Genomic DNA, 16,400 nt, shown 5'->3' with positions numbered 1-16,400 from the left:
AAGAACTTAATTTTCACATTAGGCATTTTCACAACCATTCAAGTTTTAACAACCTTATCCCATAATAAGAATATTGAGATTGAATAATTACTCACAATTATCGACTGAATGAAAGAAAACAACAGATATTTAGTTTTTGTATTTAAAATGCTTTGTAATACTTGAGCTGGTAAACATTCACGGTTTCGAAAAATAAAAGCAGCTTTTCCACTCGTTTGCATAATAAAACACTGTCAACTTTACAACTCAAATTATTTTAATTGTATTATTATTATTATCAGGCCACAATCTAGTCTAGGTTTTATGTTTTTTAAACTTGTTTGTCAGATGTTTTGATGAACAAACTGAGTGTTTCTAAAGTAACAGGACTTTCACTTTCCTTCTGTCCCCGAGCAGAGGAGCGTTCGCTTTGTGTTTCCCAACATTTGGACAAACTTTATTGTGAATGATGCAGTTCATTACCCTGAGTTGGACATTTACAGCGAAGGATTATTTCCACGTGGTTTCATATTGGACGTACAGTGCCTCTCGAAAGTATTCATACACCTTGAACTTTTGCACATTTTGTCATGTTTACAACCCTAAACATAAAGATTTCATTTTGATTTTTTTAATGGAGATAAGTATTTATATTTATCGGGGTTCGAGAGCCGGACCACACCTCCTATACGCCTCTTCCGCCCGCCGGCCTATTTAAGCCCCCCGACTACTAACCTCGTCCTCTCGTTCGGAGTTTCCGGCCCCACCCTCCCTCCCTTCTAATATTTTTCTGCTATTTCTACAGGTAGGGGACGAGAGCCCGTGAGCTTCCCCATCTGAAGCCCCAAAACGACTACGCTACGTTCTAAAATAAACATATTTTTCATCACATCATACCTGAGGTTGTGGTTCTTGTGAGCGAACTGAACGTTCACACACAAGTAACAGACAACTGTGAAGTGAAAGCAAAATGATACATGATTCTGTTATTTTTCAAAAAATAGAAAAGTGAAAAGTGGGGCGTGCATAAGTATTCATACAGATGAATGAATACTTTGTGGAACCCCCTTTTATTGCAATAACAGCAGCAAGTCTTGGGGTTTGACTCTACAAGATTAGCACATGTAGAGACTGACATTTTAGCCCATTCATCTTTACAAAACAACTCAAGCTCTGTCACATTAGAAGGAGAGCGTTTGTGAACAGCAGTTTTCAGATTATTCCACAGATTTTCAATAGGATTTAGGTCAGGACTTTGACTGGGCCATTCTAACACATTAATATGTTTTTATTGAACCATTCCATTGTAGATTGTAGACATTGCTGAAGGTGAATCTCCGCCCCAGCCTCAGTTCTCTTGCTGACTCCAGCAGGTTTTCCTCCAAAATGTCCCTGTATTTGGCTCCATCCATCTTCCCAACTATTCTTACAATCTCCCCAGTCCCCGCTGAGGAAAAGCAGCCCCACAGCATGATGCTCCCCCCACCATATTTGACACTGGGGATGGTGCACTCAGGACCATGAGCAGTGTTAGGTTTGCTCCATACATAACGTTTTGCATTTGGGCCAAAAAGTTACATTTTTGTCTCATCTGACCAAAGCTCCTTCTTCCACATGGAGCTGTGTCCTCCATGTGACTTCTAGCAAACTTCAAACGGGATTTCTTATGGCCTCCTTTCAATAATGGCTTTCTTCTTCCACTCGTCCATGAAGGCCAGATTTGTGTAGATACGACTTATAATTGTCCCATGTACAGATTCCCCCAGCTCAGCAGCAGGACTTCACAGCTCCTCCAGAGTTATCTTGTGGCACTTGGTTGCATTTCTTACCCGTGTCCTCCTTGTTTGATCTAATATTTTAGGTGGACGGCCATGTCTTGGTAAGTTGGCAGTGGTGCTTTACTCTTTCCATTTCTGAATGATGGATTGAACAGTTGCTTCGTGAGATGTTTAAATCTTGGGAAATCTTTGTGTAACTTAACGCTCCTTTAAACTTCTCCACAGCTTTATCCCTGACCTCTCTGGTGCTCCTTGACCTTCATGATGCTGTTCAGTGACCAATACACTCCGACCACAGCTCTGAGGGCCTAAAAGAACAGCTGAAATTATACTGAGAGTAGATTACACACAGGTGCCTCTATTTAACCGTTAGGCCAAGGTGTGAACATTCTGGAGTCATTAGGAATGTTATAAAGGCAATTCAATGCACTCAGAAAATGCTGTATGAATACTTATGCACGCCCAACTTTTCACTTTTCTATTTTTTGAAAAATAACAGAATCTTAAATCAGTTTTTTTAGGAGTTAAAATAAGATATTGTTTATTTCAACGTTGAAAATCTCGATTAGAGATTTTTGGAGCGTAAAAAAAGACTTAATTCAAGGACTTAAAATGAATGTTTGGCACTAGATTTATTTTAGAAAGGCAGTCAGTCAGGAGAAACCTAAAACTAATGAGAATTTGCAATATATTATTTTCATAGGGCTGGCCCTGATGTGCATTCTTTATTTTGTTCTATTTAGTGTCTCAGTACAAAAGGCACATTTAATTCGCTAGTTTTACAGAAAAGTCTGAGTGTGTAGGATGATAAGACAGGAGTCTAAAAGTTTGAAAGTCTAAAAGAAGTTCATTTCCCATGAGTATAGGATACAGCAGTGGTCCCCAACCTTTTTTCCTTGAAGCCCCCGCCATGACCTGACTCTCTGACCAGGCAAAGCTCTGGGCCCCCCCTGCAATCCCAGGCGCCCCCCCTGTTCCATATTTGACAGGTTCCATTCACATGACGTCACAACAAAGAGCCTAGTGTAATATTGAGGTGGAGGGCAGGTAAGAATACCATGGCGGTAACTATGGTAACTGTCAAAATGCACATTTCTACTCTTGATTTTACTGCTAATTTCTCTGTAATTTCTGGGACAACTCACATAAAACAAAAACAGTCACAAAGTTCTATTTCCTCTCTTCCATCTCTTATGGTCTCATTATTTCCTCAAAAAGTGGAGACAGTATTCAAAAAACATTAGCGTGATGTTGGTCAGTATAATAAGAATCACTGTCATTATAATGATCAGGGAAACATTTGGACATTTGCTTTCTGGAAATTTCTTTCAAAAACTGTTTCTCTCCCATTTAGTTGTATTGGCCCCTTCACTCCCACGGAAATGGATTTCGGTGACATGAACGCAACCCATTGAATAGTGGTTATTTGTAACCAATGTCAAACAACCAATAAACTTGCATTAAAGATAATCCCACTTTTGATGAACAGGAAGTAAATGACTAAACCTCTACAATGACTGAATGTCACAAAGGCTATATATTATTGGCACAAAGACACTTTCTCTGAAACTAATAGAAAAATGCAAAGTATGATCTATGAGCTCAAGTACTGTAAACCCGAATACAGTTGTGAAAGACATAAAAACTCGCATAAATCTTTATTCACCTCAAAACATTTATGTCCAAAGTTTTTTTTTTTTTTAAGTTTAGTTAAGTTTTATTTCCATGTAGATTAAAATGGTTCTGTTCATAACATTAAAATGATACATTTTGAGGGTCTTTTGCGTCATGACATCACGATGCTTGCGTGCCTCTGATGGAGTGACATAGTTCTGCGCAGCCGCAGTCGCTGCTGCTGAGGGAGCGTCCGCCATTGACCTCCAAGAACTTCTACGGCCTGAATAAGGTAAAGTACTTTATTCATATCCAGCGACATGATGTCTGATTTCAGTTTGCAGGTAGTTTGACCCAGATGAATTGTTTATGCTTAAACTGCAACGACACACTTCCGCCCGCGTCCGAGAGAGACCAAAATCCTTTAAAAAAAATAACTGTGAGGACCTTATTAATATATTATATACCCTGAGGCAACCATTTTTTTTTCTTTTTAAGTGGTCGCATTTCCATGCACTAAGTTGCACATTTATACAAGCTTAATAACAATTTAATCTATAGTAGGAAGCACAAACTGTTGCCTAAATCAGTGGTCCCCATCCCCAACCTGGAGCAGGTGTGTGTGTTACTTATTGTAAGAGCAAAATTTGTGTGAACAATGCACACAAAGCTCTAGACTCTAAAGTTGTGTGTGCATTGTTCATCTGTTTGCTTAGATCTTTTTACTGCCTGGCTTATAAAGTGTTGGAGCAATATTGGACACATTTAAACAACAACAAAAATTCTAAAGCGCTGATCATGAAAAAAAATCAAACCAAAAGATTCCAAGCTCAGGTTCTCTACAGTCGGCCAGGAGCTTGTGGTGCTGCACAATATCATTTCATACTGAGCTGTGGGGTGTTTAGTACTGGGATCAACTTTGTGCTTTATTCCAGTCACACGAGGACCTGCTGTACCTGGAGAAGCCTCTGTCCTCCCCGGTGCTGCTGTTCGATGGTACAACTACAACCTACCAAAGAGGACTTCTCTGCTTAAGGTTATAATCCTTACGGGCGAATTGTATTTTTATTTTGATACATAAAGGATCAATTTGTTTGAATTGTCCTAAAATTACTGCCACTTGACACTTTGAGGAAAAAAATACATGCTGATGTTTTCATATTGCTTTTCTGGTTTTGATTTCAGTAAGATGTATATCCTTTAAACAAGCACTGGTTTCAGTTTTGTTTTTTTTGGAGCTAGTTTTAGGATAAATTTTGGTTCATTTTAAGATATATTGACTTGTTTCAGGATAATTTCCACTTTTTTTAAGTAAGGTTAACTACAAACAAAAGTTGATAATAATAATATATAATCATAATAAGTATATTTTCCTCATAGTTGAATCTAAAAATAAGTTTTCTGAGCTTAAAATAAGTCTTGGGAGCGCTTATTTTGTATACTTTATTTTGTACTGCTTGTTTCAAGATTTTAATATCTAATTTTAAGATTTCTTACTAAGTAAAATTAACTTGCTGCATGGACAGATAATGTGACTAGTTTTAAGTATTTTTGTCTTGAAATGCTGGTATTTTATCTTGTTTTTAGCTACCTCTTGTTTGCAGTGTAGAAACACTCAGGGTGTGCAAATAGGCAGGAAATGTGGAAAAAAAGAAAAAATGAGATAGTTAATAGTGGTATCTTATATACCAAGGACTTTGTGGGGATAAAAAGTGTGAACAGTAAATAATAAAGTAAACAGATAACAAAAAATGTTATCATTTTTATTGTCATTATTAGCAGAGCACAATCATAGTGCAAGTGGTTGATAAAGTGACGCAGATAAGTGATGTAAATACAGGGATTATTGCATGTATTTCTGCAAAAGGGTTATTGCACATGTTACTTTACAGTCTTGTTGTACAGTCTGACAGCAGTGGGGATGAAGGATCTGCTCCTTCTTGCTGAGGGTGTCTCAGGTCGGCATAACGCAAAGTCACACACAGTCGTACATATGGTGGAAAATAGGAGACATGAGTTCTCTGGATCACAAGCTGCAAAACGCTGCTTGTTTTATGAAAATTCGACATATATTTACGCCAAAAACATGCTGTAAAGACGACGGAATAAGTTGGGACTGAATTCAATGAATGTGCGTATGGAGGCATAGAGTGCCCGCGACCGACATTTTATGACCCGCCCCGCGCATCACTACTGTGCACTACTCGGCTCAACACTTTTCTGCATTCATTCCCCCTTAGTACCACCGTAAAGCATGAACATCTATTTCTTTGCTTTACACACAAAATTCATTCATCCCTTTACTCCCTCTATTGCTGTCACTTCCCTGAGCTCCAGTGTGCAGGAAACCCTGATCTGTACATTGTAAATAGAGATGAGGAAAAAGTGCTTACCGTGTGAAAGAGAGAACACCTGAGGCACTCAAAGAAGTTCAAGCAGATTGTGATTGTTCCCTGCCCTCCAGATCAGAGCGTGTCTGTAGAAAAAACCAAATTACTCTAACCCGTAGGAATGCGGATATACATGTTTTTTACGATTGTACATTAGGTAACACAAGCAATGTAAGTGAGCTTCAGTAATAACAAAGCCAGACTGGCAGAGTCGGTCCAACAGCTCAACGGCAGCTTCATAAAAAAAAAAAAAAAAGCTACTAAATTGCATAAGTTTGATCATCACCAAAAGTGAAGCCCTGACATCGCACCGCAGCTGTCAATAAAGAGCAGAATTTATGATTACGATAAAAACACAAACAAAACTAACTCCAACCAGTACTGAGCCTGAAAACACAGTGAATGAAATGAAATTACATCCAGAGCATATAGTCACAACAAGACTGTGAGGACTCTCGGGAAGATAATTTAGTTCACAGATATTTTTACAAGATAATTACAACAGGTTGAAACGCATGTTTGTTCACCAGCATGTACAGGTGCGCTCTGTATTTCTTGATTGATGTGATCACATGACCAAACCTAACCCAGCCACAGCTGTACCACAGTTAGAAGCTCAAAAAGTCAGTACTCTTACCAGAATCTTAATCTTTTCATGCATTTAATACAGCCTGAGAAAAAAAAAAAAAAAAAATGAGGCGAATATTTCTATTAATTCAGAGAAGCTTTGGGTAAAGTGGAAATGGAGACAACGCGCTGATCGGTTAAAGCGCTTCAGACTCTCCTTTCTTCACTGTTATGGAAATCCAACTGTATATTATTATTATATTTATTATATGTTTATTGTAATCATATTACATTCTAATCTAATCTAGAATTTAAAGGCCCTATATCATGCAAAATCGACTTTTTGGAGCTTTTAACCATGTTGTTGTGCTATTTCCTTATCAAAAACACCCCCAGAGTGGTTTGTGGCTTCATTCGCGCAGCTCTCAGTAATCCTCCTGAATCCTGCTCTCTGAGCAGCTGCTCCGCCCTCTCCTGGTGAACGACTGACCTGCTCAGTTGTGTCGTAACGGCGGAACGGAAGTGCTCGACGTCTGTAAAGCAATGTCTTAATTCTATGCTTACGGACGGATTTTAATTTGTAAACCACCCTTTTCATTATTTCTATTGTAAGAAAAAAAAAAAAAAAGGAAAAGAAAAAAAAAAAAAAAGAAAGGATGTGCCCGAGGTGCTTCCAGGTCAGCTGTGGCCAAAACAAACACATCCCTGAGCGTCTGAACAGACGTCATGTTTGCGCTGCAGCTGAAGATGGAGCTCGTTATAACTGGACACACCTGTTCTTCATCCTACCTAACGATACTGTTACGGAGAAACAGAAGCGCGTTTGGCTACGTGGACAGCAGTATATACAGTCTATGATTGAACCTTCCTAAAGAAGAGGCCACTCCCGTCAGAAGTTGTTTTTTCTCCGGGATTCGGCGACTATCACCAAAATGGTGTTTTTCTGTGACTGTCACTGATGGATGTTTGGTGAACCTTCACCAGAATCAAAGTGGATTAACTTTTATATCCAACGCGAGTCCCATAATGTAAACAGCGATGGAGCAGAGCGGTGAGTCAGTCCAAACGTGTATTAGCTTGTGTGTTAGCATATTAGCATGTGTGTTAGCCATTTATGAAGCTGTGTTGCAGATGTCAACTCCTTATAACTGCATTGTGAAGTATCTTCACTTATTGCTGTTTATTTATATTACGGTAAAGTATGTGCGGAGAGAGGGGGCGGAGTTAACTGAATCGAAGCGTTGTTTTCTTCCGGGTTTGAAAAATACCTCCAGAAAACACTTATATTTATCACAAAAATGAGTGCTCAAAAGCGGTAGAGGTATAATCCTTCATATAAATGCCTATACTTAACTTTGGAATGGCTAAAATAGCATGATACAGATCCTTTAAGATGTTGTGTCTGTGTCTGGCGCTTTGGTGACGCTTGTCTTATACATTTCGTCAGTGTCCTTGAACGCCTTAGATCACTCTGACCTGTTGCACCATTGGTCCACTCTGATCGTATGATCTTGTCTGTTTGTATAAATACCATGTTCTGGCTCTGGACTGACAGAGCGTCTTTGTACAACCTGTGCAAAACCTGCACGCTTGATTCATGACGACTTCTCTCCGGTTTTCATTTAATATAGTCTCAATGTTTACCATAACACTACTACCTTATCAAGTAACCCCGTGAGACAATAAATCCCAACATGTGTGTCCCCCAGGGCTGTGCACTCAGCTCAACACTTTTCTGTATACATTCCCCCTTAATACCACCGTAAAGCATGAAAATCTATTCCTTTGCTTTACTAGTGACACACAAAGATCATTCTTCCCTTTACTCCCTCTATTGCTGTCACTCCCCTGAGCTCCAGTGTGCAGGAAACCCTGATCTGTAAATTGTAAATAGAGATGAGGAAAAATGCTCACAAGGGCTCAGTTATAATAACATTTTTATTTTTCAAAAGTACTTTTCAACATTGGCTCTGTGGCCTCCATCAGCAAACTATTTCCATCAACGTTCCTTTCCAGCGTCTCCTCCTCTGGTCCACTGGGAGGCGCTGTCTGCTGACTTTTGACTTTGAACACGTCCAACCTCTCTGGAAGCAGACCTTTGTTGAAGAGCACTGACGCCAGGAAGGAGAAAAACAAGATGGCCGCCACTGTGGACAACATGAAGATCGTTTTAACAGGAGCGCATTGGACGTATTCGCCATCCTCCGCAGTGCATCCTGGGAAATGTACGACTGGCTTTAATCCCAAAGAGGCTTCTCCGAAAAGCAACCGCAGCGGAAAACCAAAAAACAATCCCATAATGGCGCCGTAACCGTTGGAGACCTTGAAAAAGAGAACGCAGATGAGCTGGGGGAAGATGACGATGTAGGAGACTTCAGCGCCGAGGAACCAGAACAGCATAATACTGTTCTTCATCATGGTGAGAGCGCTGCCAATCACACCGGAGACCAGCACGGACACACGGATCACCCACTGGATCTCTCTGTCGGACGCCTGAGGACGGGGAGGAAGGCAATAGTGATTCAAATGGCGGCTTATACGGCCACTTGGTGATACTTTGACTTGACCTCTAGAGCCCATCCCCAGCCTATGCCGCAAGCAGATACTCGGCCCCTGCAACACACGGGTTTATCGCCTGTCCCTGACTGGGTGAACACGCAAAAATCCACACCGACTTCAACTCGAGCAAGTGGGTTGGCACCACTTCCTATTTATAACACACAAGTAAAATATAGTCTAAATCAGGGCCATATAGATGTTTTTTTCACAGCAGATTGTTCAGTAGAAGCAAAAAAACAGCAGTCGTAGCTAGCGTTAGCACGTAGCATGATGCTAACATTCACCGTTATTTATGTATTTATGGGCTGTTGGGCCACTTTGCTCCTCTCCATGTCTCTGTATCTTTATTGGGTAGAAAACTATATTCAGAATTCAGCATTTGCTAAAGTAGGTTTGAAGAAATTAAAAATGTTCTCCTCTTTGTTTTCCCCCTCAACTGTCGTCTGTATGATCTTTGGAATTGCCCATATATGGTCATGTTTGAAGCAGCAAGAGGGAAAACAAAGTAAAAACTGAACTTTCTCCACCACTACTTTAACAAATGCTGGATTATGAATATATGTTTCTACTAAACAAAGATACAGAGACATTGAGACAATGCTAACCTTGGAGCTAACGCTAGCTTCATGCTACATATCCTAGCGTTAGCGACGAGTGCCGTTTTTTGCTTCTTCTGAATAATTCAACATCCATATGGACATCATTTTGGCTTGACTTTTTGGTGGGTGATGAATATGTTTATAGTCCGCCAGAAAATGGCTACAAAGAGAGAAAAACTGTGATTCCCATGAGAGGTTTTCTTCCACTAGGCTAGGCCACGCCCCCTTGTATCACCGCATTATCAACTAAAAGAAAATATATGAAACCCATGTGTGATCGGCCCAAGTCACCACAGTGTGAAAACGTACCTGTGGGCGCAGTACTTTCTTGTAAATGTTGGCGGTGAAGACAGAGGCAGCGGACAGGAGCACAGAGTCGGCGGAGGACATGGCGGCAGCCGCCACGCAGCCGATGCCCAGCACGGAGACGAACGTCGGGGTGAGATACTGCAGCGACAGGGGAAGGATCTGGGCCATCTCCCCACGGGCGAATGGAGATGGTGAGCCGTAAGACGTCTGGTTCCAGTCTAGAGAGGGGAAGGGGTATATATTAAAAATACTATATCTAGAGTGTTCTTTCAGTTGTGAAAAAAGGTAGAAAAGCTGACAAGGGAATGATTTAAAACCACATTTCCCCAGTGTCTTTACAATATTTGCCCTTTTTTTCTGCAGTCAGGTTTTTATGAGACATTTAATTTGACTCTTTTTAGCACTCTCACTTTTTAGCCTCCTTCCAAAAGATTTCTTGCTAATATCTGTGAGATATTTTAAGATCAATCACTCAGTTCAATCTTTACTGTTTGTAATTATGAAAAACATTTAAGGGGCTAGATGCAAGTTCGTCCTTTTATACTCACTACTGACACGTCAGGTCATATGTGTAACTGCAGCTTCTATATTAAGCTCGTGCATGACGGCACTTTGGACCCAAATTAACACCTTTTTGAGTGACAGTGCAGGATTTTAGAGGCAGGTGTGGTGGATACGTCAGGACTCATTCTACACATTAGGACATGGCTGGAACATGTAGAGGGAGGAAAATACATAATTTTAACATTTTTAAACTCTGTATAGTCCCTTTAAGGCTAGATTCTTAAATTTGTGTTCATGCTTATAAATCATTTGAAAAAAAAAAAAAAGATCCCAAAAACCGGAGCAAGAAACAGCGTTCGAAGCGTTCCTCGTAAATAACGACGTTTTTGGAAAGGCATGGAAAGGCCATGCTGACCACTCATACAGTCGCTGGGTCACTACAAGGTCAAATACGCACAAATATCAACTTTTTTTCTACATAAAAATTGGATAAGGCACCTTTAATGACAAATGCTCGGTTCAGCTCGGGTTAAGAGGTTAAATGCCCCATGGAAACCCTGAATATTGGAACTGTAAGGAAAACGGCAGTTCCTGGTGTTACCTGTAGAGGCCGCTGCTGCGCCGATGAGCACAGGTGGAATCCCAAACAATAAAATCAAACACGCTGCGACGACACAGGTGATTTTAGCCGTCCGGGTGGAGGATAAGGCCAGCGTCCTCTGGTGGAAGCACTGGGCCCCGAGGTTACCGAGGGTCTAGGAGGATAAGAGCGTAATAGTAAATAACATATTTGCAGTTGTAGTTATAGTAGAAGAAGGTCAATCACTATATCAAATACCTACCTTAGATATTTTCCTTTTTGCCAAGTCAAGTGTGAGAAAAATCGAACTCAAGCCGTGACAAATTATGATACCATGAATTACTGTGAATGAGTTTTTTTCACTCACCAGAGTCAGGAAGGTGTCGATTTTAACCCAGATTTGATCCAGGCTGAACTCTCCGATCCATGGAGCGTGGAGAGAGTTGTTGTGTAGAGTCTGGCTGATGCTGACCGTGTGCGGGTTCGTCAGGACAAACGGGACACAGATCCACTGCAGGAACACACATTTGGTTTATTTGTTTTAGATCAGAGCTTGTCTTCGCGTGATGGGGCCCACAGTAGGGCCGCATGTGCCCAGATTGACTCACCATACTGATGAAGATGAGGATGAGCTGAATGACGTCGGTGTAGGCCACAGAGTACAGTCCTCCTAACAGAGTGTACACGATCACCACTGCAGCCGAGATCCAGATGCAGAGGGAGTAGGACAGGTCCAGCACTACGCTCATCGTCGAGCCTGTCAATTAGGAATGTTTATTTAAACTAGAAAGAATCAGACTTGTTCTTCCTGTCTGTCTCAGGTTATTAAGCGCAGTGGTGTCAGGCAGTGATTAGCTCTTAAAGCAGGGGTAACAAGAGCTTAGGATATGAACAACACATTATATAACCACGTGGTATATGGACAATCTGCCCCAGGGTGGCTGTGGCTTCAATAACAGCTTACCACCACAAAGTGTGGAGTGAATGAATAATGACTACTACTTTGAGGAACTTGCATCATCATGTGCGATCATGAATCGATATAATAATAATAATTATCGAATAATTATCACGTTGAGCAGCGTTCCCATTTCCTAAGTGGGAGGTTCGGAAATTGACCAGTTGCCTATAACATTATGATCTGCTGCGTAGGTTACGCTGCCGCTCTTTATGTTTTATTTTACTCTTCACACAATGTGCCCTATAGATAAAGTGGATTGCAGCGGGTGGATCTTTGTCGGCCAAAGCATTGTGGGTTTTGCTCTTCAGTTACATGACGAATGACTCTTTTTTGCTATTCTTACCCAGTCACTTAAAGCTACATCCTGACAAAGTAATAAAACAGCTCTAAACAAACAAATGTGTTGTCTCACCCAGCCCGATGAGCGTGGTTCCCACCCACAGCATGTCCAGGACCACAGACGCCAGACTCAGAGGAGCGCTCAGGACTGGGCCGTACTTCATGTGGAACGGGTCCAACAGAGTCAGACATTTCAGCTCCCGCAACGGCTTCACAAACACAAAGGCACCTACAACAAATGAAAAAGACGTGACACCCAAATGTGTACAGCGGGTAAAAAGTTAACGTTAAGTTGATAAATGTGTTTCAAAAATAGCAACAGGAAGTTTCAAGGAGATGTTGCAAAAAACTAATAATAATATTGCATTATGTCCCCCAAAAATTCATTTTTTATTTCCAAATGACGAAAGTAGTTGTTAGTCACGTGACCCCAATATAAATTGATGGAGGAGATAATTGCGACTATTCCACAAATAAAAAGCTTAAAGTGTGAAAAAGTTCACATTTCGGTGTGTGGACCACTGTCACATTGTCACAGTTTAATGTGAGACTGGGTTGAAAAATGGGTACTCCATAGTGGTCGAGGTACAATATATCATAGAAATGCCTATAGTTTACTTTGGAAAGGCTAAAAGAGCATGATACTGATCCTTTGAAACAAGACGGACATCGACCTCAGTACTTTATTTGAAGGATAACTTGAAAGCAGAACAGGAAGAACTTACACGATAAGAGATGTTTTGATGAAGCATACTAACTGTCACGTACCGATGATGAAGGCGGATGACTCGGAAATGAGCAGCAGCACAGCTCCGATCAGACCTGAAGAAGGCGTGTACAGCAATTCTGTGATCCCCACGATGAACTCACCGCCAATCCACGTCGCTGCTCACACAAAAAAAGATATTTCCCAATGTCAAACATTAAAATGGTAAACGCAGAACTTTTTTAATTTTTTTTATTACGACTTTAAAGTAGAAACGTCGTGCCCAAAGGCATTGACGGCTGGGTACATGAATATTAAAAAATAACATCAAAGATCAGCCTCTTATCAGTGTCCCATAATTTGTTTTTAAAACAGTCCAAAGTAGGACAGTCCCACAGTTCTGGAATTTTGTTTAGTAACTTTGTTGCGAATAGAAATGGAGATTGGTCCAGTGCTCGACTCGTGGGGAACTCTATGCCCAGATGGACAAGTGTTTTATTCCGTGTTTCAATAGGAGTTCTTTTAATGGTTGGACATAGGGACTGGAGAGCCTTTGGAAGTAATCCTCGTAACAGCTTGTAGCCATAGCACATAACTGCAAAGTTTCTCCTGTGTTTTAGAGGAGCCAGTTTGAGTTCTTCAGCACAATGTCTCGAGTTCATGTCTCCGGGTCCCGTATCGATGGTAATTAAACTTCTCCTGCTTCAGACATCCAGACTGCTGCCTGTTTTTCATCTATCCTCTCGAACACCATTGTTGATTCTCTAACACGCACAATGTTCCTCACAGTTGAAACAGCATCTCGGAATCGCCCATATATGGTCATGTTTGAAAACAGTTAAGCGGTAAACAATTGAGAAAAATCTAGACTTTCTCTAATTATTCAAAAACTACTTAAACAAATGCTAAATTATGAATATAGTTTTCTACTAAATAAAGTTATAAAGACATGAAGAGGAGCAAAGTGGTTCAACAGCCCATAAATACATAAATAACTGAGAATGCTAACATGATGCTACATGTTAGCATAGTGCTAATGCTAACGCTAGCTTCGACTGCCGTTTTTTCACTTCTACTGATAAATTTATATTTCGCCAGAAAATGGCTAAAAATAGTGAAAAACTGTGTTTACCACAGAAGAATCTATTTTCTCCCTCAGCGAGGCCACACCCCCTTCTTTGATGAGATTCCGTCTGTATCTATACCTTTGTCTTTGTCACTTTCTGTCAATCACTTAAAAAGTTAAATAAAAATTACTTTTTTCACATTTAACATTTATTTTTAAATCACTTTTTTTTCGGCATTTGTGGCATTAAAAAGAAAAATTTAAAAAATCGAATGAAAAGCATTGAATGTGACTTGCTTCTGCCTGTATAAACCCTGTAGGGTAGCAGGGATGGGCGAGTTTGCGAACCTCACCTTTGTAGCCCAAAGTAAAGAACCATTTCCTGCAAATGCCAAAACATTACAATAAATATGACCAGTGTGGGGGAAACGTATTATAAAAGTAACACCTTAATTAGTAACGAAAATGTACTACTTTTCTCAGTAACTAAGGAATATAACACTGAAACAAAACATGGGGAGAATTGTCACTTCTTGACAAAGGCTTGTTTGGAGCCGATACGCGTGTTTTAAAGATTTAAACACTCATCAGCCCAGCAAAATAAAGGCTTTTTAAATGTAAATAGAGAATTATAATGTGGAGGAGTGCCTTGTTTTTTTTCTTTTGAGTTAATTTAATTCCCCAAATGCAAAAGAGCATCCTCCCCCCAATAACTAATTCTATCATTGACTTCCTGAGCACTTTGTCTATTTTTTTTTTTCATGGGAATATATTAGTCATTGCAATTCAAGTAACTCAAGTTACAAGTGCATTTAATGCATGAACCAAAACATGCCCCCAAACAGAATGCAGCATCAAATCAGGTTGGACACTGGTGTATAAGATCTGCAATTACGCATAGAAGTCGTCAAAACAAAACACGAGAGAACGGGGATAAAGAAGGAAGAGGAATTTGTTTACTGCACTGTTGCTCAGTGGCATTATTAGTATTTTTTTATATATATTTTAACTCAAAAGTAACTCACAGTAGTTTTTAAAGCATTAAAGCAGTACTATGTAACTCTTGCCCCTAGAGGCCATAAGTGCAACTGCAGGTGTCGTTTTTTTCTTTTTGATTGTCCGTGAGAGTAAATACTACGCTGACAGAAAAGACAAAGGGATATTGTACATCCAGTTACACAATGGAAATAAATGTTTTCACTCAAACTTGGCTGTAAATAATGTTTAAAGTGGCGCTAGCCCACAGCTAGCTCTGCCTGTTAGCCTGCTAGCTTCTTCTTCCTGATTCTATTAGCGTGTATTGATGACTCCGGTCCAGTGGCAGTCAAGTTGCAATTGTGGTTTTCTGGCCAGAGACACCAGGGGGAGATGAAAGACCCTCCAATCATCCCATTAACACTTGTATTACCCCCAGAGGGACTACGGAAAGGATTTATTAAGGTAAAGAAGTTACTTAGCATTGCTTTAACTACTAATATAGAATATGTTACACTTTTAAAGTAACTTGCCCAACACTGAACATGACCAAGTGGGATGTTCTGACAGGAGGCTTTAAGCGTTGGCTTAAATGTTTTTTACTTTTTTCCTGATCTGATCAAGTTTACGTTACTAGTTCGAAGGTAAATCTCTCTTGTAATAAGAAAGTAGAACTGCCAATGGGACAAGACCCATGTTCTTTCCCCATTGGCAGATAAAATTACTTGAAGTAAAGACTAAATGTATTGAAATAGGTCAGAAACATACCAGAACAAGTGAATACTAGTCAATAATCAATAATTAATAATAAATCATCTCAATGATCTAGGTCAAAAGCCCAACTGCATCTTAACTCACCAAAACAGCTCAAGTTTGGATTATTATGCTCAAATTGAGAATTTTAAACTAATCTAGCTAGTCACTTTTTTGCAGTGGACTGACGGTATTACAAACAAGTGAACTCTAACCCACCTGTCATGGTGAAGATCCCCAGTGTGAGGTTAATGCTGCGGTTTGCCAGTAAAACGGACTCCATCTCTCCGCCAGCTTTTTCCCGCTGCTCTCGTTTGGACTTGAACGAAGCCCAGATCCCGGTGCCGAGGACCAACAGGTAGAACAGAACGATCACCGCCGTTCCAGGTACGTTGACCGCCATGGTGCTCCAGCCACACTCACAACACTGACAGTGCTGTAGTGCAGGAGTGAGGGCAAGAGGGAGAGGGGGGGAGAGGGGGGGGGAGGGGGGGAGAGAGAGACAGGGTGGTTGACGGTTGACTTTTTAGAGCTTTTTACAATGTTGCTTTCTCATCAAAAACAAACCAGGAGCTGTGTTTCGACCCACTCGCCAGAACGGCAGCTCCCAAAAAGCTCCAGGAAACACTTTCCACACCTCTCGATTTAAGATAGATTTACTTGTTACATTCGGCTCTTAGTTTAATTGCCCGTGAGAGATATTGTACATCCAATTACACAA

General features: G+C 40.4%; 1 protein-coding gene across 1 annotated transcript; it reads right to left on the bottom strand.

The window, feature by feature from the left end:
• Positions 1-8,266: 8,266 nt before the first annotated feature.
• Positions 8,267-16,082, bottom strand: LOC306982504 (high-affinity choline transporter 1-like; the record flags this gene model as incomplete). Its single annotated transcript, XM_079582440.1, has 8 exons — positions 8,267-8,821; positions 9,796-10,013; positions 10,901-11,054; positions 11,247-11,390; positions 11,488-11,636; positions 12,253-12,408; positions 12,948-13,064; positions 15,899-16,082. 8 exons carry the CDS (start codon positions 16,080-16,082, stop codon positions 8,267-8,269), a joined length of 1,677 nt encoding a protein of 558 aa, XP_079438566.1.
• Positions 16,083-16,400: the final 318 nt, after the last annotated feature.

Source organism: Gobius niger (assembly GCF_951799975.1).
Source record: "Gobius niger genome assembly, chromosome: 24".
In the NCBI taxonomy this organism is placed as follows: domain Eukaryota; kingdom Metazoa; phylum Chordata; class Actinopteri; order Gobiiformes; family Gobiidae; genus Gobius; species Gobius niger.
Note: the sequence above shows the minus strand (reverse complement) of the source record. Positions and strands in the feature narration are given on the sequence as shown.